Source organism: Gouania willdenowi, chromosome 18 (genome assembly GCF_900634775.1).
Source record: "Gouania willdenowi chromosome 18, fGouWil2.1, whole genome shotgun sequence".
Classification (NCBI taxonomy): Eukaryota; Metazoa; Chordata; class Actinopteri; order Blenniiformes; family Gobiesocidae; genus Gouania; species Gouania willdenowi.
The window spans coordinates 17,342,988-17,368,375 of record NC_041061.1 but is presented as its reverse complement, the minus strand read 5'-3'; the positions used below and the strand labels follow the sequence as shown (position 1 = coordinate 17,368,375).

The 25,388-nt window shown below is 37.9% G+C and overlaps 1 protein-coding gene across 1 annotated transcript; it reads left to right on the top strand.

Moving 5' to 3' along the window:
• The first annotated feature begins 921 nt into the window (after positions 1 to 921).
• LOC114480706 (nectin-4-like) lies at positions 922 to 24,020 on the top strand. Its single transcript, XM_028475092.1, is given in 12 exon segments — positions 922 to 1,239; positions 7,736 to 7,930; positions 8,202 to 8,369; positions 10,385 to 10,663; positions 11,939 to 12,056; positions 17,724 to 17,878; positions 17,962 to 18,112; positions 18,832 to 18,910; positions 19,269 to 19,343; positions 20,765 to 20,890; positions 20,893 to 20,970; positions 21,067 to 24,020. Coding segments are annotated over 12 exon segments (1,932 nt in total). The 5' UTR covers positions 922 to 1,157; the 3' UTR covers positions 21,493 to 24,020.
• Positions 24,021 to 25,388: the final 1,368 nt, after the last annotated feature.

The following is a 25,388-nucleotide window of genomic DNA, read 5'->3' as shown; positions in this document are numbered from 1 at the left end:
AAAAAAAAATCACTAATTTAACTCAAATATTGCTCTAAATCTTGTCAAAAAAAATGTTTTTTTATGTGGTTTGTTGCTAAATGTTGCAAAAGGTTGCTGTTTTTATTTTTTTTGCATTCGTAACTTTACAATCGGCGCCCCATACACTTTGAATCAACAAAGGGGGTTTGAATCAGGCTGTGCAAAGTGGGAGAACATCCACGGAACAATGACATTTTAGTGTTATAAAACATTTTCACGCAGAATTTGTTGTTTATCCACAAGATGGTGTTACTGTAACATCTATGTAAAGATAATTGTTTGTCTTCAAGCTCACACACACACACACACGCGCACACACACACACACACACATGCACTCACGCACACTGTTTTGTACACAAACTGCTGCCTTTAGGTGCCATGAAGCTGTTACATGTAAATATGCATTGACGACTAATAAAGACTGCAGGTGAATGTAAAAAAAAAGTCTTGTAATTCTGTTTTCTTTCATATCAGACATGAAATTACATCATGAGTTGGTCAAAGAGGAAGTGAATGTTGAGGATATGCATGTTTGGGTTTCATCCTAAAAAGGTGATGGTTTTCCTAAAGAAAGGAAGTGATGTGTGTTTTTGATGTGATGTGTCCATTTTGCTTGTTGTGATATTGGCTGGAGTTTAAACGGTTGCTTTCTACCTGCCTCCCCTCTGAGCAGAGCAAGTAAAGACGAGAAAAATAACTGTCAGACTGCCTTCTACCAAACTGGAAAGGTGACTTTTGTGTGTGCGTGTGTGGGTTGTTGAGTTGTGCGTGAGTCTGACAGAGAACTAAGGGAGGGAGTGTGAGAGAAGGAGCACAAACAGGTGGATCCCAAACAGGTAGAGCTGCACCTTCTTTTTTTTTTTTTTTACCGAAAGGCAAACATGAGGATAAGGCCTTTACCACGCTCAAACTACCAAGAGTAACCTTTTTTTTATTGTTTTTTTTTTTTTTTTTGGGACAAATAATGACTTTTATTCTTCACATTCATATCCGACATGAACTTTTGTGAAGGATCTGGCTGTTAGAGAAGCTAAGAATGTCCCTGCAGGACATCCAGGACTCCACACCTGCAGGTCACTGGAGATTGTGTTACCGTGGCTCAGCAGATTTATTCCGCCTATTCCAGCTCTGAGAATGTCCAGACTCTTTCTGATAAGGAGGATGAAATCCCTACCGCAGAGGCTCTCTCTGTGTCTCTTTGTCCTTCAGATTGTTGGTAAGAACACACTTTATGTGCAAAAGTTTACACTACTTTTCCTCCATCTTATTTTTTACTAAACATGATGTTTTGATCTATTGAATAATCTCTTCTGTTATGATTTGTGACGTTTTCATTGTGTAAAATCCCTAAAATTGCGGAATTTGATCAAATATTTATTCGATTTGTTGTTTATTTGGTCAAACTCTAGATTTAAGCTCTATGTCAGACATGGACCACTGGTGACCTAGAGGCCACATGCAGCCCTCGGCCTAATTTTGTGTGGCCACAAAGTAAACCAGAAAATGACTCCAAAAGAATACGGAAAACAACAATAAAAACATGTAAATGAGAGAAAATCTAGAAAATGTGAACAAAAATATGCAAAAATGGCTCCAAAAACACAAAATGACAACAAAAATGCACAGTGATAACAAAAACACACAAGATGAAAAAACACACAAAAAATAAGAGAAAAATATACAGAATGACAACAAAAATACACAAAAATGACTCAAACAACACACAAAACCACAATCAAAACCTTTCAAATGAGAGAAAATCTACAAAATGTAAACAAAAATATGCAAAAATGACTCTAAAAACACAAAATAACACAAGAAACGACATAAATACATACAAAATGAGAGTAAAATATACAAAATGACAACAAAAACACATTAAATGGCTCGCAAATTTAACAAACCTCTTTGTTCTTTTGTGTTTTAATGCTCAGATTGGTTATTATTTTAAATACTGACATATACGTTGATTAATGTGGCCCTTGGATCACGTTTTGGTGCCCATATCTGCTCTGTATCTGCGGGTTCTCTTACCATTGCCTGCTCCCCTCTCTGTGCACTTGTCCATGCACTAAGTTCAGGGCTGTGTTGGATAGGTTCACCTAAAGCCAAACGGTGTAAAAAAACACCTGCAGCCCTGCCTAACATGACTGGAAAAACAGGTTGCTGGAGACCTGCTCCCCTCCTTCTGTCTGATGCTGTGGGACTGTTGGGGCCCTCTTTGTGTGTGCTTCCTAAACTTGGATTTTTGCGCCATTTTCCTCTGGATTCATATTAATGCTGCGGTGTATCATCTGATTTACATACTTATAGTGTGTAATTATAGTGAAAGTGTGAGGGATTACTTTAAAAACATACATAGAAGTTATCACAGGCTGACAGGCAACATTAGGAGAACTCTCAATTTTGTATGAGCAGAGGCTGTGTGTCATTCTAATAATGCTGTGCAGGCGGATTCCATCAGCGGGCTTAAGCCTCACGGTGACAAGCGTGTGCACACTCCCGTACACGAACATAACCCTCTATCCCACACCTGTCTGGAGGAGTCACCGGGGCTGATGGGAAATGCATGAATCACCATGAACTCACAACAACATCAATAAAACTTTGCCCTTTCAGATCACTACATACTGAAGGTTTAAAGCACAGCCCATTACATAGTAGTACATACATGTAAAACATAAACTTCTATCACAGCGGGGCCAAAAACATGTGTTCATCTGATCTGAGGGGCCACATTATCAACATCCATGACAGTATTTAGAATAATGACCAATCTGAGCAGCATTAACACAGGAAACAACAAAGGAAATGTGGTTTTTTTTTTTGTTTGTTTTTTTGTTGTTTTGTGAGTTCTGAGTAACTTATTTGGTGTTTTCTGAGTCATTTTATGTATTTTTGTATCATTTTGTGAATTATTTTTTGTTATTATCTCAATTTTTGTTGTCAATTTGTGCATTTTGAGTATTTTTCTGTTTTGTCGTGTTGTTGTTTTATGTGTTTCTGTAATCATTTTGTGTGTTTGAGTAAACTGAGTTGTTGTTTTGGGTGTTTTATGAGTCATTTTATTTTTTGGAATCTTTTTTTGGTGGTTATTGTTGTCACTTTGTGTACATTTTGTGCATATGTTAGGCTTCTTGAATTACAACTTTTGGAGAATTTGTTTTGGGGGTCACAGATAATCAGACTGAGGGCCGCATGTGGTCCCCGGACCACTAGTTGCCCATGTCTGACTGAAACCTTGGTTGTGTAACCCTGGTTCTGAAAAAAAAAAAAAAAAAGAAAAAGAAGTCTTGTGTCATGTTTACCAAAAAGACACAAGATCGCAAGTTGACTTTTAAAATGTGCTTTTAAAGATTTTCAGACACACTTTAAGGAAAAGCCCAGCAAGTATACAGTACATCTTCTCACAGTCCTGTTCCCTGCAGTGCCATCAGCTCAGAAATGACATTAAAAGACAAACTAAAACTAGGCCAAGTGACAAAACCAAAAACTATAGAAAAACGACAGCTGGTGGTCTGGAAAGACGAATCAATCCAGAATAAGTTATTTCTAAAACAAAAGGCCATTTGTTTGCAGAGAATGCCACAACAGTGAGTATCTGACTGACACTGAAGCACGGTGGGAGCTCCGTGATAATCAAATTGGGGATTTTGTTGAGATGATTATATTTTAAAGGCTTAAAAATCGACATTTATCAATAATGCAATGCCGTCAATGAGCTGTTCATTGATACGTTCAGTGTAAATATGTAACTCGTAAAAGAAACAGGATCAAACTATTTGTGTCCACACAAGACAAGCCCAAGAATAACCACTGTCGAGTCCAAACCAAAGTGTCTGGATGTTGACACTTAACACACACACTGACCTAATATGACAGCGGATCAGCTGTTCCATAAAACCATTTTATTTTATTTACTTTTTTTTTTTTTTTTGAAGATCTGCAAACTTAATGAAACAATATCGGAGACTTTCTAAAAACTTCCCATCCATAAAAACTCTCTATTGATTATTTTTAACAGTTGTATATACATATAAATGACTGTCTATATATATATTTTAAAGTGTACTGTATTGTACTGATATCTGGAACTGAGCTATGTAGTAATTTACCAAATCAAGGCCTGGGGCCCATTTTTATCTCATCATAGCAACTAAGTATTTTAATTTAGAGGGAAAATTACTGACAACAGGAAACAGGAAATAAAAAAGTAAATCCTATAGGAATGTTTCAGATGTGTGTGCATCACTGTTTTGCTTTTGTTTTGTAAGTAGTCGTTCACATCATTCAATGTCAACGTAGAGGACAATAGGGGTAAAATTCAACTTATTTTCTTTATAAAAACATTTGTATCATTCAGGTTTGGTCGAATGTTGCCACGGAGATGAAATAAGTTTGACACTTCAGCTCTAATGTTTTAAATGCAATTTTTACAATAAGCAAAATCATTCCGCGATCCGAATTTGATGCACTGCCGTGCTGGATTTGGCCTGCAGGCCTTGAGTTTGATACCACTGTTCTAAAGCCTTAAAGAGTAACTAAACCCCAATATTTTTAGCTGATTTGTATCTTGGCTCAATTTTTTTCTTTTTTTTTTTAATGCCCTGGTTATGGGCGGGGCTCCTGGTGCAGTTAAGCCACGCCTAGTCTACTATAAAATCTCTAAAGAACAATCTATGCTATGCTAACTAGCTACTCACTACTCACTATACCGCTCTATTCACAAATTTCCCATTCCAACAAACTAAGCACAGATTGCATGTGCTTGTATTTAGCCAATAGCACAAACTGATTGTAAGAGCTGAGTTTCAACCCATAGAGGCCTCACTTTTACATTTTTACACCAAATATATGAAAATGAAATACTTTGACTGTGATATTGACAGTTGAACTAGGATCGATCAACAGCACTACTTCGTACACAAATACGTTTGTTTTCAGCAGAAAAAAGTGGCTTAAGGTTTAGATACTCTTTAGTTTGCACTTTGGCAATGTCTTTGCAGGTCTTAAGTTAAAAGGCATCATTTATATTCTAGTGCAAAGAACAACTCCTTATTTCTTACATAGATAGCACCCTCACAGGTGGGGGGTTTCTGGCTGAAATGCTAACTATAAGCTAGCAAACAGGAAGTTATCCGCCCATTTTGTTGCTTGTTCAGCACCATTAAAATGAGGCTATTGTTTCGCGTCCATCTTGATTTATCTATCGAGGTCGTTGCATAGCCTACTCATCTTGATTCTACGGTGTTATAGTATTCCAGATGACTCAGAGAGGGAATGTCCTCCGCTGTGATTCATTTTTCATTCTCGTTGCCTTTGTACGTATCAAGCTGATCAAAGTCTGCCAGCTGCACCCTTTGGATAAAATGCCAGTGACAAAGCAGCGTGCACCTGATGCCAGGAGCAGTGATATAATAAAAGGTGTCCTCTGCGAATAAAGAACTTATTTGCATTAGCCAACTTGAACGTATCCTAGCAAGCCGCCATGAGATACATCTACCTGACAGGTGTGGACCAGCCTTTTAACCCCTTGCATTTTAACCATTAAACGTGTATTGCAAGGATTTAGTTGAGTAAACGTGTTTGTAAAGTCTGTGTTTTGCCTGCGCTACGTGGATTAGCGTCTTTAAGCGGCTAGGGAGAAGAAGACCAATATCAAATACAAGCAACAGTCCATTGTCACTGGTGTGACCCTTGTGTTGTGCGGTTTGTGTTTCCTTTACTTGTCTTTTCGGTCTAGACGTATCGCGGCAAATTCTGTCAGTTTGCTTTGAAAGCTCGCCTTGACCAACAAGTTGAACAACATAGCTTCGATCGTACTCAGCACTTCTGATAGACAGCCTGTTTTCTCTGTCCTGCGTGTCCTCCACTTTCTGTCCCCAAAGTTGGGTTACTTGCGGCGTCTCTTCTCGATCTCGTCCCTCCCGCTAACACCAAACTGGCTTACACAAACATGACAACCACTGCATTAGCGGAGACGCTTCATGCTCAACCTTAAGCCGTTGTTTCTCATGATTTAGAGTTACTCTTTTAGATTAAATGTCATTATAGAATCTTGTACTTGTTAAACATGGAGTGACTAAGCCAACAGGAGCTTAATGAAATGACCTAGATTTACTTCCTTCTTGGGTGTATTTTTTCTTTTTTAGGTGTGAAGGGATAATAAGGCACTACTTTTCTGCTACGGTCCAAATACGACTGGAATGTTGATCTATCTTTAACTGGCCCTGGGAAAGACTGGCTTTAAGGACTGGGGTTTAACATGTCACTAGAACAAACTCAGTTAGATAACCACTGAAACAAACGGATGGGTTCATAATTTGGTTTGCTTTGAGACAACTTCCTCTTAATACAATGTTGACATGACTTTTAGAGCTTCTGTAATAAGGTCCAAGCCTCGTTTTAATATTGCAACACAAACGATCAGATAATATAATAAAGTGTGAGGATGTTTGGTGATAAGGTATGGTGGGGGACCAGCATCACTGTTGCGTTACGCTTGTCAGCAGATGTCTTTTTAAGATAGCAAAACATTACCGTAACAGTTTGTGGCAGTACAGTGGTTGATTTTTTTTCACATTTGTATCTTGGATATTGAGTCATTGACTCATGACTTCACAAACTCTTTTTTACCAAAAATACAAGATAAAATGTCACAACTTGGGAAATAATCATAATACTAAAAAAAAGCAGTGAGCGAGTGCAAATCACCATCAAGCAGTTATCTGGATCAGTGATCCTCATCATGGTACCATGATCATTCACACTTTAAAGGCTCGGAAACATGTATATCTCCATTGATAACTATACAGTAGGTCCAGATGTTTGGGCGCCCCAGTTGTTTTATAGAAATCACAATGACATGCTTAACACAGATCCGATCTGTATGAAACTTGAGGTGCTAATTGAGAAACCAACCCAACATAACTGAATCAAATCTCAGAAAGATTGGTCAATAACCAACCAAGATGGAAGATTGGAATGTTTCAAAATTTTGAAAATGATCTATAATCAGTATATTGACACAAATCCCCTCCAAAACATAGTGGAGTCTGTAACGTCTATCTTTGGTTAAAGTTTGGTTAAAATACCCTCAGTGCTGTTGACGTAATCCTGTTAACAAACAAATAAACACACGCCTGTGAAAATATTACATCCTTGGTGAAGGTAATAATAGATTTGATTTGTAACGAGTCGTACATTAAAAGACACCTTTAACGACCTTTACATCCTTTGTACAGGGCTCCTGTATTTAACAATAAACACAGTCATTTGTCTTATAATTGTCTCGGTTGCATTGTCAGACTAAACTTCTTTAAACCATTCCCATGTTGAGATGCTACTTTTGCTCCTCCCTGCTCAGGCCAATTATTGGAATTTCAAAGGAAGGAAAACCTCTCAGTTGCTCTGGACGAGAGAGAAACTTTAATGCACCATTAGGTTGAAAATTGTCCAAGGTAAATGTTAGTATTGACAATAACAATCTTGAGTTGAATAAAAATGTTTTTCTGGCTATGGCTGCCAACATCTTTGGTTTGAACTTGACTTGGCTTGTGTTAATGGAGAACGGCCAAAAACAACAACAACAACAGTAAGATTTCTCATTTCTTCTTCTTTTTTTCAGGTTGAACCTGGATGAGGTTCCTGTGTCTTTTCCTGTGTACTTTACTTATCGATTTATCTATGACTCTGTTCTTTTGTGCGGACAGGGACACGAGCAGACTTTGTAGGTCCTTCTTCAGAAAAACTCATACGCTCTTTGTCGGAGGACGAGACCATCCTGCCGTGTCGCTACCAGCCCAGTGAAAAAGGTCAGGTGAATGTGCAAGTCACCTGGTATAAGGAGAAACTCGATCAGAGTAAAGAACAGATCATCACTGCACACCACATCAGTGGACAGACAGGTGGGCTTCAAACTCTTGTGTGTTTTGTTCTTTCCATCAAGTTGGCCTTAAAACTAAGACAAGTCTATTTAAAGCAAAATAAAGAACTTACAGAACTTTCCAAAACTGCAGTTTTTTTTTTTTATATTTGTTTTAATAATTTAAGATTATCTTTCAAGAGAAGCTTCAACTCTTAATGTAGGAATGTAATTGAGTAAGACTCAAAAAGTGTCCAGGATGTGTACCGACGCTATAAACCTTCCCTGTTCTACCATGTATCTCCCTTTTGCAGCGTTTGGGTCGTGGTCAGGCCGTGTGCGCTTCAAAGGCAGTGACCCTACGATAGATTCGTCACTGGTGATCATGAACACGGAGGTCTCAGATGAAGGGGACTACATCTGCCACGTCAGCACTTTCCCCTCTGGAAACTTTGACAGGGAGATCAAACTCATTGTGTGGAGTAAGTCGAGCAATAAATGCACATCATTGATAGTGCAGACATGGGCAACTCGTGGACCGCATGCGGCCCGAGGTTTCATTTTGTTTGGCCTCCAAAGTAAACTCACAAAACGACTCCACACATGCACAAAATGCCAAGTAAATAACACAAAATGACTGGCAAAACACATTAAATGAAAGAAAAATACAAAAATGACAATACACAGTAGGCTATGTATATATTAGTCAATTAGTTATACATATATGACACTTCAGAAAATACTAAATGACAACAAAATCACACAAATTGACTCGAAAAAACGCAAAAACGACAGCAAGAAAACACAAAATGACTCCAAAAACAGATAGAATGGGAGAAAAATACACAAAATAATAAAATAAACAATATATATATATGACTAAATAAAAACATGCATTAAAAGTGGCTTCAGTTAGACAAAATCGCACCAAAAAACACACAAATTGACTCCAAAAAACACGAAATCGCTCCAAAAACACATAGATTGGAAGAAAAGTACACAGAATGATCACACAATATTTGTACAAGACTATAAAATTAGACACTATAACAACAAAAACACACAAATTGACTCCAAAAACAATGAAACACTTTAAAAAACACACAGAATGGGAGAAAAATACACAAAATGTCAATTTACAATAAATATACATACATAACTAAAAACACATTAAAAGATGACAGAATTAGACACTGTAACAACAAAAACATACAAATTGTCTAAGAAACACAAAACGACAACAAGAAAACACAAATTGGCTTCAAAAAAACCCAACAAAGTGACAACACGAACACACAAAATGACCCCAAAAACACATAGAATGTGAGAAAAATATCCAAATTGACAGTCCACAATATATATATATATATATACATATATATATACAAATATGAATAAAAACACATTAAAAGAGAATATAATTATACACTATAATAACAAAAAACACATAAATTGACTCCAAAAAAACCTCTTACAAAATGACAACACAAACACACAAAATGACCCCAAAGACACATGAAATGGGAGAAAAATACACAAAATGACAATACACAATATTTGTACATTTATGACTAAAAACACATTAAAAGAGGATATAATTATACACTATAGCAGCAAAAACACACAAATTGACTCCAAAAACAACGAAACACAAAACGACAACAAGAACACAAAAAAACACACAGAATGGGAGAAAAATACACAAAATGTCAATTTACAATAAATATACATACATAACTAAAAACACATTAAAAGATGACAGAATTAGACACTGTAACAACAAAAACATACAAATTGTCTAAGAAACACAAAACGACAACAAGAAAACACAAATTGGCTTCAAAAAAACCCAACAAAGTGACAACACGAACACACAAAATGACCCCAAAAACACATAGAATGTGAGAAAAATATCCAAATTGACAGTCCACAATATATATATATACAAATATGAATAAAAACATATTAAAAGAGAATATAATTATACACTATAATAACAAAAACATATAACTTGACTCCAAAAAAACCTCTTACAAAATGACAACACAAACACACAAAATGACCCCAAAGACACATGAAATGGGAGAAAAATACACAAAATGACTATACACAATATTTGTACATTTATGACTAAAAACACATTAAAAGAGGATATTTTTATACACTATAGCAGCAAAAACACACAAATTGAAAAAAAAAAAACCCACCACAAAATGGGAGAAAAATACACAAAATGACAATCCACAATATATACATGAAAAGAGAATAAAATTATACACTGTGACAACAAAAACACACTTGTGTTAATGCTCAGTTTGGTCATTATTCTAAAGGCTGACATGAACATTGACATTGTGGCCCCTGCTGTGTTGCCCATCTAGTGTATAGTGATGCTGTATAAAATATGAAGTTATCTCATCACAATACATCATGTCATTTTTAAAAGAGGTGTTTAGAGTCTAAAAACCTAATATTGAATGACCTGGATTTCCTCCAGCCTATCCCATCTCCTCCTTGGACCCTGTGATCCTGGAGGAGGGTCAGACGTATCGTCAGGCTGCTGCGTGTCGCTCTGTGGCTCGCCCCCCTCCCCACCTCACCTGGGACACCGACCTGAACGGCCAGGCCATCAACCGCTCATCTGACAACGGAGCCGTCTCCTCACACTACTCACTGCATCCTTTGAGGAACATGAATGGAAAGAAGCTGGACTGTTTGGTGTGGCACCCCACATTCGCCGGGCCTCGCAGGCTCCAAAACAACGTGGTGGTGCACTGTGAGTAGAAGATATAAATCATATAAGGCCACATTTAAACACAAGGCAAATCAAAGGGATCTACATAAAAATACAGTTAATAACAATTGTTTTTAAAGCTTTATATAGGGAAACTGTAGGATTCATAGGTCTTACTCTATGTAAGGATCCACAACATTGAAGACTCAAGGTTCTGTCTTAGTGCTAGATATCACAGCACACCTCCACAGGATTGGTGAATTCAATTGATGAGTCGGGGCTGCTTTTGAAAGATAGAGACCAAAAAAGAAAATGTTGCAAATGATCGTAATGATGGTTAAACCAATCTATTTTGTAGTTTTTTCTATTTTCTTCTTTAATTTCCATCCCTCAAACGTTTGCATTGGAGACCTTGTTTAGTTGTTTCTGGGCTTATGTTACTATTATCTATTCACGCTGTTGAAATGAACTTAATTACTGAGGTGTTACAGGTGAAACCTCATCAGTAATAAATAAATCAGATACGTCTTCACATTCTAATAGCATACGCCCTAGGCTCCCAAAGTGGGGTACGCAAACTGCCATAGGGGGTACATTAATAAAAAAATGAGAATTGGAAACTAGAATATAAATGGACAAGCAGCCAGGAGCCTCCATGCATTGCCACAATGTGCACTTCACCGATTTACACTCCTTACAGATTATTGTTTTTTTTTAAAAAAAAATATTATACATTATTCCTCAACAGGATAAGTAAAATTCAGAGACAATTTTTATTGTAGTGCTACGATGTATATGTGACATTACATCAGTGGTTCCCAACCTTTTTTGGGTTGTAACCCCATTTTAATATCGCAAATTTTTGATATTATTCTGTGCCTGGTGTTATCATTTTGTAAAGAATAAAAATTAGTTTCTTGGTACCTCATTTGAATTCCAGGCAACCCCACAAATTGGTCACGACCCCAAGATTGAAAAAACCCTGCATTACATTATTAGACAGTGTGCAACGGTGGGGGGTACAAAAGTTTGGGAACCACTGGTGTACACAAAGTCAAGTTCATCACTCAAACAACACCAACTTCAAAAATACTAAATTTCTTCATCAAACATTACCACTTCCTAACATATTATTTAAAAAATCAGGTATTTATTGATTTTATTTGACTATTATTAGGTATATTTGGCAGGGACGTTTTACGTCAATAAAACAGTATCTACATATATAGCCAAGTTGTGTCCTTAATCATATTTACAGGAATAAAGATGGACATTGTGCATTTGTGAAAGCTGATAAGTGATCTGTGTTTGTGGCAGACCCTCCACACGCAGAGGTGACTGGCTACACTAATGACTGGTACGTGGGCTCGGAGAACGCTGCCCTGAGGTGTGAGAGCGGAGGAAACCCCAAACCACACAGTTTCACCTGGATCAGGTATAGTTGGAAAATCCCCCCTCCCCCCATCTGGCTGTGTCTGGTCCTAGCATGACTAACTGTCTGATATATGTCTGGTCAATAATAATATTCTTTACACCTTGTTAGTCATAGTGGTAATGTTTGCCTCAGAAACAAGGATAGAGATAATTCATCACCTGGTTTAGTTCAACTTGTGTAGGCAACAATACATCCATTATGGTTCAGTGATTCTCACAACGTGTTTTTAATACATTTACATATGTTTACAATTTAAAATATGAAGTTGAACCAGAGAACGCAAAAAACCTCCACCAAGCGCCAAATCTCCTCTTTGTCAGATAATGGCAGTTTTTGGATTCAGTGATTCCGATCAGGGTTCTATGGTTATTAACACAGAATTTTCTATCTCCATTAATAACAATGCAGTAGGTGCAAATGTATAAGCACCCCCATTTTTTTCAAAAAAGTGTGATAAAATGCGCAATCTGAATCTGATCTGGATAAAACTCAGTGGGGTAATTGAGGAACCAACCCGACATAATATAACTGAGTCAAATTTAATAAAGATCAGTCAATTATCATGGGGTGGGAGTGGGAGGGAAGGATATTGCATTTAAAAAATAAAAAACCTTGCATATATATGTGTACATATGTTAAGTTTATGTACTGTATGTGTATGTCTACAAGTATATATGTAATAATGAAGATTGAGGATACCAATGTTTATTTCCTCTAATCTCTTTCACATTCTTTTACATTTTTGTTTTCCGAGATGTTGATGAGTGTTATAATGTGAATGCTGAAAAGTGGTGGATCTTGCATTCTTCAATAAAAAAATATCAAAAAAAAAAAAAAGATCAGTCAATTACAAACCAAAATTTTACCAATGATTTTTAGATTTCGTTTAAAACTGATCCAGAATCAGTTTAATGACCCACATCCCCTCCAAGATCTAATGGAATCTTCCTTAACCTAAGGTCTATTTTTGGTTAAAATGTAATCTAAATTTTTAAAAACTGATCCAGAATCAGAATATTGACCCACATCCTTTCCAAGATCTAATGCAATCTTCCGTGGCCTAAGGTCTATCCTTTGTTAAAATTCATCAAGCGATCCTGCTAACATACAAACAGAAAATAAACGCTCGCAAAAATATGACCTAATTGTCTCACGCAACAACGTCTAGCATTTACTTCCAAAGACGTACCGCATTCATCCCTGTGTTGTAGAATCCTGATGAATTGATTTTGTGTAAACGAGGATCTCCACCCTTTCCACATGACTTTACTGAACAAACCTGGCCCCGTCACCTCCTGATTCACCTGCTTTACTGGAAACTGTTGGTGTTTGCCTTTTCAAACAGCAAACACATTGAATCCAAACGTCTAGATTGACTTCTTCTGCTAACTTCACCTCATACAGAAATTTCCTCTGGTGCAATAACTACAGGGCGTGGTGTTGGCTGTAGAACTGCAATCCATGAGAAGGTGACAGTTTTGATATATGACAGTGAGTGAGAGTTGGGTCTGATTTTTGATTGAAAAAAAAAAAATAAAAAATACTGGTGCATCTAAAAAAAAAAAAGAAAGAAAAAAAAAATATTTGTGAATCCTGGATTGTTTTGTTTTTGATGATGATTTACTCAATAGTAGCCAGTCATTGGAAAACACCTGAGGGAAAAGAGTTCAATCCAATGCCAACACTCATTTAAAAGCAGTATAACACCAGGTCAGCAGTTACTACAGTATCTCCTTACTCATGCATGCACGCACAAACAAATGTGCAGGAGAACCTGTTGGCTCTGTTGGTTGATGGCGGCAGGTGAAGTAATAGCTGGTGTCACGGTGTCTTGTTGTGGCTTGCACGGGCAGAGCGAGGACGGATGGGAAAGTTAAACACGACGGGGGTGGGGTGGGGTGGGGGGTGCAGAGAAGATGAGGAAGAAGATGCTAAATGTGTGGGTTTAGATCAGATGTTATCAGTCGTGCTGAATATGCTAAATCACAGTTCCTCTTTCCAGGCGGTGATGAGGACATTTTTAAAATAGACATTTCTGAGAAGTTCTCAGAATTCTCGGTAAAGACGTTATCCTTTGTGAAACAGGTTATTTTTTATGTATTGATGGCCTAGCAACCTGTATTACCGCCTTCTAAAGAGCAAAACACTTTAAGATGCAAAGTGATGTCATTTGCTAAAATTAGTGGCACATTTAGTTCTAATGAGAACTACCCACGCAAGCCTCCAGTTGATTAGGAACAGCTCCAAATTCAACACACACACACACACACACACACACACACGCAAGCTGAGCTAACGTACATTAGCGTGGACGCCCCAGCCTCGAGGATCAATTTTCAATCTGTCCCACTTTTGAACATTAGCAGCTTCTAATGACGTGTTAAAGGTACTCGAGTGTTTCACGTGATGAAAACTATTTGATATTTGACTTTCATACACTCGGATGTTGACGCTAATGAAGACGTACCTGTTGTTCAGAGAATAGTTTTAATAACTACAGATTAAATTGATGTTGAGATGACCTAAAGAGTTGCAGACCTCATTAATGAACTATTATTGATGAATTTGGTTCATGTTGGAAAAGTCATTTATGGCACTTAACTGTTGAGAAATCTGAAACTGGTGGCACTTGAACCCTGGTTAAAGTGTAGTTCAGTTGCTACATTTTGTAGTAGCTTTCACTCATCAAGCCTAGTTACTTGGTAATTAAATTCACCTAGATACATAGTCGATAAATAAATATGTAGTTGATGTTGACTGACTGTTTACTGAAACCTAGCTAGCTTCAAAACAGAAAATGTAAACACTAGAGTAGCTATATCTCATTGTAGCCTTAGATTGTATAATGACAATAAAGGCATTCTATTACTTCATTAGAAAGGCTAAATTATCAAAGACTTTAGCTTACTGTGGTGTTGCTAGTTTTGCAGCTAGGAATTTACGGTTGTGTCTATCTTTTCTGAGTTTTGGCGATTCATCAATCTTAACTGAAACATTTGACTCTCCACTAACATTTGTAAAGTTCTGATCGTACCACTGTTTATTGGCAGAGGAACTAGAGAATTTTATCACAAGATCATAGTCATACTGTATGTCCGATTAGGGTTGCCACCCGTCCCTTAAAATACGGAATCGTTCCGTATTTGACCCTTAAATGGTGCGTCCCGTACTGAGCCAAAACGGAACCCTGTTTGTTCCGTATTTGCATAAATGACCAGAACACTAGACATGTCCGTCACACAAAGTAAAACGCAGGCAATGCCAAGGCCAGCAACATCATCGTGGTGGGATCTACATAGGACCCCCGCTCTGTGTGGAGTGTCCTGTGTAAATGGATGTGTGTGTGTGGTGCTTTCAGGGACTGTTGGAGAGTAAAGAGAGACGACACACACGCCAGCGCTGCTCTAACCCTAAAAATGTCCAACTTTAGAAAGTTTTCAGTGTCCTACGGTCAAACAGCCTCAGGAGAACAACACTGTACATACCAACAGTTATCCATCATCTAGTGAGGATGATACAGTAAGACACATCATGGTTGGACTGATTTAAGAGACTACTGGGATTTGATTTCATGTTTAGGATGTAGAGGTTTTAAAGTTAAATGAAAGATTATTTATTTATTATTACAGTAGTATCGGGCAACATGAATAGGCATATTATGTATGGGCTTTTAACAAAAATCATACTGTAAGACTAACAATGAATAAATAAATACACAAATATTTATTTTATATTATATATATATATGTGTTATCAAATTCAAGTTATTTTTTGTAACACTACAAATGCATCAACAAAAAAAAACATTAATTATTATTAATGATATTATTCAATATATTTGTAACTACACTATAGATGCATATGAGCAAAACATCAGAAATAAATGAACAAAAAGGCTTAAATTCAAGGTTAATGTTGGACAAGACACAGGAAGAGTTTAGACGAGCCTGCAGACACTAAAGAATAATGTAGAACATGAGCTAAGGGGTACATGGGGCAATAACGTTTGGGAAACACTGTTCTATGTCCAAATGTTTCCATTTTGAGGATTTTGTTCACAATCCCGTGAGTGTCCCTTATTTTCTTTTCTTTTTTTTTTTGTAATGAAAATTTAATTTTGCTTTACAAACTTTTTCAACAGCACTAACATCGAACAGTCAGACAGCAGTAGTAGAAGACATTTACCATTATTTCTTGGGTCCAAGGAATCACAACTAAAACAATAATAAGATCTATACATAGGTTCTGTAAGTGTATGAAGTGTGTACAATAACACTTAGTCAAATATATTTCCCCAAGATTTAGCAAAAACATCTGAATCGTCATTTAACCTTGCCAATAATTTTTCATATGAAACAATTTTCAGAATGTTATCCATCCACCTGTCAAATCTGTGCAAGCAGGGTCTTTCCAGACACCAGAATAACCCTGGCTGCAGCCAAAGTTCCCCCTTTTAAAACCATGTATTCACATTTGGTTATTTTCTTTTCTGAAAGGTGGCAACCCTTTCTCTGTTGTTAATCTCACACTCACAAAGTTTCTGACTCTGACACGAGATGAACTTTGATTTATTTTTCGTGAGTGCCAACACAATTTCCTCATGTTTTTTGTGCTGCAGGACACGATATTCATTCACGATGTGCAGCACGTAATGTTTATGAGCTGCACGACACTTCATTTGTGCTGCGCATCGCGGAATGTTTCATTTCAATGGGAGCTATCGCTCTAACCATAACCCAAACCCTGAATGAAGGGTTGTCATAAGACGCAATAACGCAAAACTACTACCAATCGAGTGTGACGTCATGTCGCGCAGCACAAAAAAAATGCGGAAGTCGCGGTGGCAGGTACGAAAAGTGAACCATTATTTTTGTGAGGGGTTTGACGCTTCCTCATGAGCTTGTGTTGGTTGTCGGGGTTAGGGTTTGATACTGCACTTTTCAACTCTAAATCGAAATTTTAAATTCAAACGTTGAATTTATTCACAAAATGTTCTTTTTTTTTTTTTTACAAAATAAAAAATGAAAAAAAAAAAAAACTTTTGCGGTGACTGTGTTGGACACAACCACTCAAATAAAAATAATTATTATTTTGTAAGAGGCCATTTTTTGACCGTTTGTTTCTTTTTTTTTTTCAAGAAAGATCCCAGAGTTTGTAACGTCTTAAAACTAAGGTTACTTCTATGTTTTTTCATGTAATATAAAGTGTACTTGCTTTGGCCTTATCTGTGCTGATGCCAGACACATCCAAATGTTTGTGTTGTGGACCCAAACAATAGTTTTTACAATATAAACAATGAAAGGGTAAGCAGCGTACAGTGACCTGGGAGTTCATCTGCTGAGGGAAGTTGCTTTGCATTTGTTTAAAAAGGAACATAAAACATACATATTTTAAAGGGAACTACCATTGTTTTTTTTATTATTTAAAAGTAAGTTGTGCCAATATTTCATGAATAAAGGTTGACAGATCAGCCTGTATTCTGTTTGGTAATGATGTAACTAGTGCTGCTTTGTTTATATTCTGTTTGTTCTCTCTTACATCCGTAGAGTAACTCTTTGTAATTTAGTACCAATTTCACTCTAGACATCACACATTTTAACTTACTATACAATCCCATTTAATGCTCTAAAATGTAACTTCTTTTTCTTGTGCTTGCTCTGTGTGCAGAAAGGGTGAAGACCTGCCGAAAGGTGTCATCTCCCTCAAAAATGGAACCCTATCCTTTAGACGCCCCTTGAACGTGTCGGACGCAGGCATCTACCAGTGCATCGCCACCAACATAGTGGGCGTAGGGAAAGCAGACATCGAGATAAGTTTGAAAGGTAAATGACAGATTGTAGAACTTACTGAAGGATTCAAGACGCACCTACGTTTGACTAACAGTAGCGAAACCTGTACGTGACAGAACCTCCGGAGAAGCTGGAGAACCTTCTAATCATCATTGTTGGGGGACTAGCTGGTGGGCTGCTGATTCTGATGCTTATCATCGTCATCACCGTCATGTGCCACCACAGACGCAAGAACAGGAAGCTGAAGAGGGAGCTGACACAGAAAAAGTATGCTATATTGTAATGGTTTTGGCTGACGTGTGTCGAGGCTGGAAAATTGATTATAGGCGGGGTTACCGTAGCTATTAAGACACGCCCAGTTAATACTATAAAATCTCTATCTCAATCTTGTTAACTACCGACTCGATTTTCACCATACCTCTCTATATAATAATTCTCTCAATCCAACCTACTCACCACATATAAGTTGATCTTAGTTTTTATAGAAGGGGCGGAGCTAACAGTGGTGGTTTGTGACGTTGGAAGTCACTAAAACGACACAAATCAACATTCTGGGTTTCAACCCATAGAGGGCAATCACTCTTACATTTTACAACAAAATATTACAATTAAAAAGCTTTGATTATAATGTCAAGTGTTGGACGAGAATCAATCAACGACACTGCTTCACACCAGATACATTTATTTTCAGAAAAAAAATATATGTTTTGGGTCTTAGTTTGATCTAATCAGATGAAACTTGAGTTATCTACACAGGATGGATGGAATTAGGCAAATCAGGGCAGTTTATCATTTTACTATGACATCTCCACGAGTCAAACAATTGAGAAATACTGCATAACAGATGTAAAATACAGCTTGTGTGGGATATGGAAGCCTGTAAGAGCAGAGAAAATATGCTACGATTTAATAAAACATGACAAATCTCTGCACATGTCAAAGCAGACCCATCAGTGTTTCTCCTCTCAATCCCTTGTGTCTTACAGAGAAGAAATAAGCACTCTCTCCAGACAAGCCTCCTTCAGAAGAATGAACTACTCCGTCAGCACAGATACCAGAGGAGCGGTACTGATAATACATACTACTCCTTTCACACTACACACACTGTCCTGCAGCAGAAGGCTGTTTTTTTCCTCCTCTCATGTCTTTAAAGCTCAGCCTCTGAAGGCATGACACCATTGATCACTAGAACACTAGTCCCTCAAGTTGCAAGCAAAGCTTTTGTTCGCCTGCGACTCTGATGGATACTTAATAGCTTGCTCTGCAAAAACTGCAGTGGAAGTTTGCTCGCATCGCCGCAGAAAGTGCTTATGGTAGAACTTTTGTCATGTTTCTCAGAGTTTTATCACTCCTGACGATGTTTAACGGGTTTGTATCTGAACTCACAACAATGAAATTCTTATGTCGTTGCTTTTTCTTGCAGACGGAAGAAAACATCCCTCTGAGGATGGAGGGCATGAGGACCAGCTTGTCCTCACTCGGAGTCAGTCTTCTGCATGTTAGTATTCACCAAGATGTAAGAGATTTGTGAATATGTCGAGAAAATTAATGAACTGAATCAATACTTTGTTAAACTGAGTCCGCACTCGACCCGATTTTGACTTTTAAAGCTGCTGGAAATGTCTTTATCAGATAAAACATAGTGCAGGCCCTGCAATTTTGATCTATTGCTAAAAAAAAAGATGTCCAAGGTTGAAACTGTTGCTCAAAAGTTTGTTTTGATCTCAACTGTAAACACTCTCTTATGAAACATTGTCGGAAAAGTTTGACACATTACATTGTGAGATATGGAGTCCTGTAGACGGATGCATCGTAGTATTTTTCCTGCATTCTTATTGTGATTCCTTCTGTTTACCCCTAAAACCTCTGCCAAAGTGACTTCCAACACATTTCTGGTGGGGCAAAACAATGGCAGATGTTTAATTTGGGGGTTAAGATCCTTATTCATCCAAAATTTGGACATAATAAAGTGATATCATGGGGAATACTGAGAATAAGCTAGAACAACAATGTTGTCAAGCGGATTACTTTTTTTACATTTCTGTCAGCTTTAAGTAAGAAATAAGACCAGAAGAATGCAAGCATTTTTGTAAAAGCAACAACTGCAATTTTAACAATAAGTACAAATCAGACACAGGACTTAACCTAAAGCTTGTTCATGGGGTAGCACACAGCAAATCAAGGACACCAAATCATAATCTAAAGAATTGTAACCATATCAAAACATGTATAACTGAAAGATAATCAATTCAATGTAACAAAAAGGACTGGAGACTATAATTTTAAACCAAAGATAGACCTTACACTATGGAAGATTTCACTAGATTTCATTTGGAGGTGAGCCGGATCAATATACTGAATGAAAGTACCTATCATTCATCATTAGCAAAATTTCTAAAATGCATATCTCAGTTTGTAAATGACTGTTCTTTATGAAATTGACCTCAGTTATGTCACGTTTGTTTTCTCAATTACCTCATCAATTTCATCCGGATCGCATTTGGATTACGCATTTCATTGCGATTTTTCAAAAAATTGTATTGCTAATACAGTTGGACCTACTGTGTGGGGATATACATTTCTTCCAAGCCTTTAAAGTGTGAATGATCATGTTCTCTGAGAGCTCTTGTTGATATATTAATACATGCAAATTACAATGTAATTACCTTGATATAGCTTTTCATTAGAAGTCATAAAGGCATCTTATCTTGTTTTTTTTTATTTTTTATTTTTATTTTCTGATTTTCACTCTGGGTAAAATCATGCTCCAGGCAGGATTGCATGGTGAAATGTACCAAACATCTCATAAGTGTGTTTGGGATTTTAGCTGTTGGGTGTAAACTTCACGTCATCCATAAAGTGTCTACGAATGAGCAATTCCTGCTAATTACTGACTGAATCTTAATCTGGGGCTTACAGGAGCAGGCTCACTGTCGTGACAGCCCATCAACCATCTCCAATGGGCGAGGAGGAGGAGGTGGAGGAGGTGCCTTGGACTACCTGGGCAGACCGGTCTTGTACAACAACACATCCCGCAGGGGAGAGACAGAGAGCGGGCCCTGGATAGAGAGGAAGAAAACCGGCTCCGAGTGGAGACATATGTGAGAAACAGCTCCATATCTTTGGTGAGTGTTTTGGTGCTTGTGTCAACCTCAGGCGTGTTGAAGCTTGACCTGTTCTGGAATTCCCGTTCATCTCACTTATCGTTGTATCATCATGAGGATGATCCTGATGCAATGAAGTCTGTGTGTGTTGTGTGACTCTGCAGCAGGAAACTCGTTTCCCACCCTCCTCTGGTGCCGTCAGCCTTCCCTCTGGTGCATTCCACAGAGATCGTGCGGCAGTTGAACGGAAGCATCATCACACCGACGGAAAGCAGCTCAGGTCCGGGAAGCGTCGCCAAGGTTCACCAGCTTCCCCCGGTGAGCTGCGCCTACCCTACGGTGACTGACGATGAGGATGAAGTGGACGAAGGCTTGGGAGGTCCTGCGAGTCAGGAGCATCCAGACGATCAGGACAGTGAGACCAACAGTTCCCAGGTGTCGGAGGCTCTCAGCGCTCACTTTCAGCAGAGTAATGGTACCATGAGGCCCAAAAACTTGACAAGCCCCCATGCTTCCATGATCCACAAAGCCCAGATAGTTTAACAAGTGGCTGGAAACAGCAGCTAGGACTAATGCTGCATCTTTGAAAGTAAAAACCCCAAGAGCTCCCCCATGTGTACTTGTGGACATAAAAGATTTTTGTCTGGGGTACCAACAGCTTGAGCTGCATTGTGCGTACTGCCCCCAAACTGGAATCTCAAACTTCCCCAGTGCAGATACAAAAGTGTTCAACAAAGTTTCTTTTTCAGCTCAAGAAATGAGGAAACGCTGGAGTACAATCCAATCTGTGACAAGGCTGGTAGATCAGACACAGGTTGCAAAACATATGAACTGAGTTTGTAAAGTTTCTCTTACTCAATACTGTTTGGGATCAGGTCCAAGCCATTGGCTTGTTGGTCCTGAGCCACACCTGCAACACACATACCTCCTATTGTCTCTCCTGTGCCTTTGCCCTCAGCGCTGGGACATCTAAAGCTAAAAGATTGGACTGCCACAGCATGAATAATATACTTTGTACATGTAGAAATTTGTATATTTGTGTGCATAGGAGAACAGTTTTGAGGTCGTTGTGGTTTTTACAACAATTTGTTCTCAATCATGAAATCTTCAGCATGTGCATTCAGTATTTACACTGGTTTACGCGTTTATTTTCTGTAAATATGTAACGTTACCCACATCTTTCTTCAACAACAATGCATTCACCTTCTGTTTTTTTATTTTCTAAAATACGACATTGGTTACTGCCCTGCGATGGACTGGTGCCCTGACCAGGGTGTACCCCTGCCTAACGCCCAATGAGAGTTGGAGATATGCACCAGCAGACCCCCGCAACCCTGGAAAAAAAGGAGCAAGAAGGTCAGAAAATAGACGGATGGACTTTGGTTACATTCTCATGAACTATGCATGCTCCTGCTTTGTGCTTGTTTTCTGCAGTTATGACACTTTCCTCCAAGAGTCCAAAAAAAACTCATATTTAGCTCTGCTTTGTGCCCAGCAGTCATAAGGATGGAAAGATAGGATAATGGGAGCCTTTAAAAGGGTTTGGTGATCACAAAATTAAGAAAATAAAATACAATTTTAGTACTGACATAATTTTTAAGTGCGATAAAGTAGTTTGGTTCCCTTTTAGGGATGATTGGCGCTGGTTTAAACGTATTAAAGTACCTGTTTCTATGTGAATTGGATTGATTTTGATCGATGGCAACTTTGAATATACATTGGCACTTGAGCAAACAGGAAGTAAAGTGCATTTATGTGCTGATCTTTGATCACCTTAGTCTTTGAGTTCTGTAAAATAGCAGTGACGCACTCTCACGAAACCAAAAGACAGGATTAGAGTTTCGTCCCGCTTTCTTGTTAGACTATGGTGGTAGATTTGTGTTTTTAATATTCAATGAACAAATAATAACCTTAACTTCAATTAAAAAAATCCTTGTCAAACAAATTCATTTTTTGTAAGTCAAATATTTGTTTGCATTCAAACACTTTTTTCTCTGATTGAAGCTATTTTTATTTATTTTTTGATTGAATAATAAACACACAAATTTACCTCCATAAAAAAGGCTTTACTTTGAAATAGTCTTATTAAAATGAGAATTTGTACTTCAGATGTAGGCAACTCGCGGCAAGGGGACCACATGTGGCCCTCGCTCTAATTTTGGGTGGCCCCCAAAGAAAACACACAAAATGACTTCATAAAACATACAACATTTTATATATATAATAAACTAGATCACAAAACTACACAAATTACTCCAAAAACACACTGATGGAGAGCTTCTTAAATTGTTGATCCTTTTGCAGACAGTGGCAACAAAGCAAACAGTGTCTCCAAATATTTGTATTTAGCCTTTTGTCCACAGTTCATCCACCTATCCATAAAGACTGTAAAGGCAGGTATGATGTCTATATCCTGTTTGTGGCGACACAGGCGATGTTACGTAATATTGTCTTTACCTTATCCCATCGTCCACTGAAACACTTTAGTATTCCGACACATACCAGTGTTTCCTTAGGATATTGCTGCAGAATCAAACATGTATTGTTCGTTAACAGACTATTGCCGTTGTTGTTACATTGTTTTGTTGATATTGTGATGTTCTGAGTATTGTTGGGTTCTGTTACAGCAGTGTGCCATGGATAATTTGCTTTATTAGCAGATATGAAGTGTTTCTTTTTCGTTCTGTGCTGTAAGAATTGACCTCCCAGTTGGAATACCAGCAAAGTCAGGAATGTAGGGTTCAGGTAGTGCTGGGAGAGTCAGTGGTAAAATGCAATGACGGTATTAATATGGCTACACCCAGCAAGTATATATACACACACACACAAATGGATCTGTGTTTTAATGCAGGTCATATTAGTCGCAGGCAGCACGATCTAACGTGTACTGCTGGAAAGTGCATGAACCTGAATGAGCCTCAAACTGCCAAATTAATGAACTATGAAAGACCCTCCATTCCAGTAGATATCATGACCATCTCGCTGGTCCTGTGCTTTGATTATTTTTGTTTTGCCTGTATGGGAATTAGGTTTTATTGTGAAATAAATGTGATTTTTATTTTTAATAAGAAGACTAAATTATTATTATTTTTAACCATATGGTTTTAATTGAGAGTAATTGGAAACAAGGTGAAGTAAAAGCTCTGTTGCGTTCCATTGTCCGCTCTACTTTTCCAGAATGATCTGTTTTGTAGGGGCAGAATCCTGAGCAAGGATGTCCGGACAGTCCTTTTACCAGCCAATTCTACCAGCTCTGCTAGGGGGACTTTCAAAATCTCTCCAGAATCGACCCCTGGAGTCTCTTCCTATAGCTGGACGTGCCAAGCACTTCCTCACCAGATGACCGGACAACTTCAACCACCTCGTTTTGAAGTGCAGGAGAAGCGGCTCTACTCTGAGAACCTCAAGGACGACCAAGCTCCTCATCCTTATATATCACTACCCTACCCAAAGCTCATGAGCAAAGGTGAGGGTTGGAATGTGTAGAGCAATTGGTAAACATAGAGCTTCGCCTTCTGGTTCCCAGTCGCTCAACACATGGTTGCAAACCATCCAAGCCAGAGTTGGAGGATGATTTCAACAGGGTCAAGAGGATAACAAAAATCTTGCTTTAATAACAACTTTTCCCTCTTTCAGTGTTTTTGTCTGGATATGTTTTTTCAAGCAGGATATAAAACAGTTTTCATTCTTTTTTTTTTTTTTTTTTCAAACTGAATCTTATGTTGACAACTTGTTTTTTTACTCACTCCTTGTTATTCAAACCATTGCCTTTGTAAGTGTAAATACCACATTCTATACATAAACAACTGCTGAATTTTATTGAGACGTTCTTGATCATAAAACATGAATGCAAAGTGTGTCTTTGAACAATAAAGCAGAATGAAAAGGTAAAGATAACAGTGAAAACAGGGAGATTATTTTGTGACCAAATTGTTTAACACCATTTCAGTTAGTGGAAGAAAACCTGGAGAGAAGCGGAGTGTTATGTAGCATTTTTCAGGAATCAATGAGGTTTGCACATGTGCGCTAAGCGTTGTGGCTCTGCTCACGACTTTAGACAGGTGATCAAATCGACGACCCGACAAAAAGGTGGCTCTTGATTAACTTGTAGACTTTAGTTGCTGGTTTAACCACCAAAGCCACCATTTTTTCAGGGCACAGATTTCTACACAGCACCTGTCAACGACTCGAGGCATAAATGTTTTTCCCTTCTCTTGACTCCTCTACAAGGGCTTTTAAAGGCAATAATTATTATGATCCTGTGATTGAGCTTGCAATTAGAATTCACCACAAAAACCCTTAAATAAGTGGAAAGCAAACTTAATCATAACTTTCCAAGATGTACACGTCCAGTAACTCTGATAAACTTGTATGCAGACAATGTTCTTCTAGTTACCCTTAGATTCCCTTATAAAGTCAACTTGTTCTTTTGGGCTGTA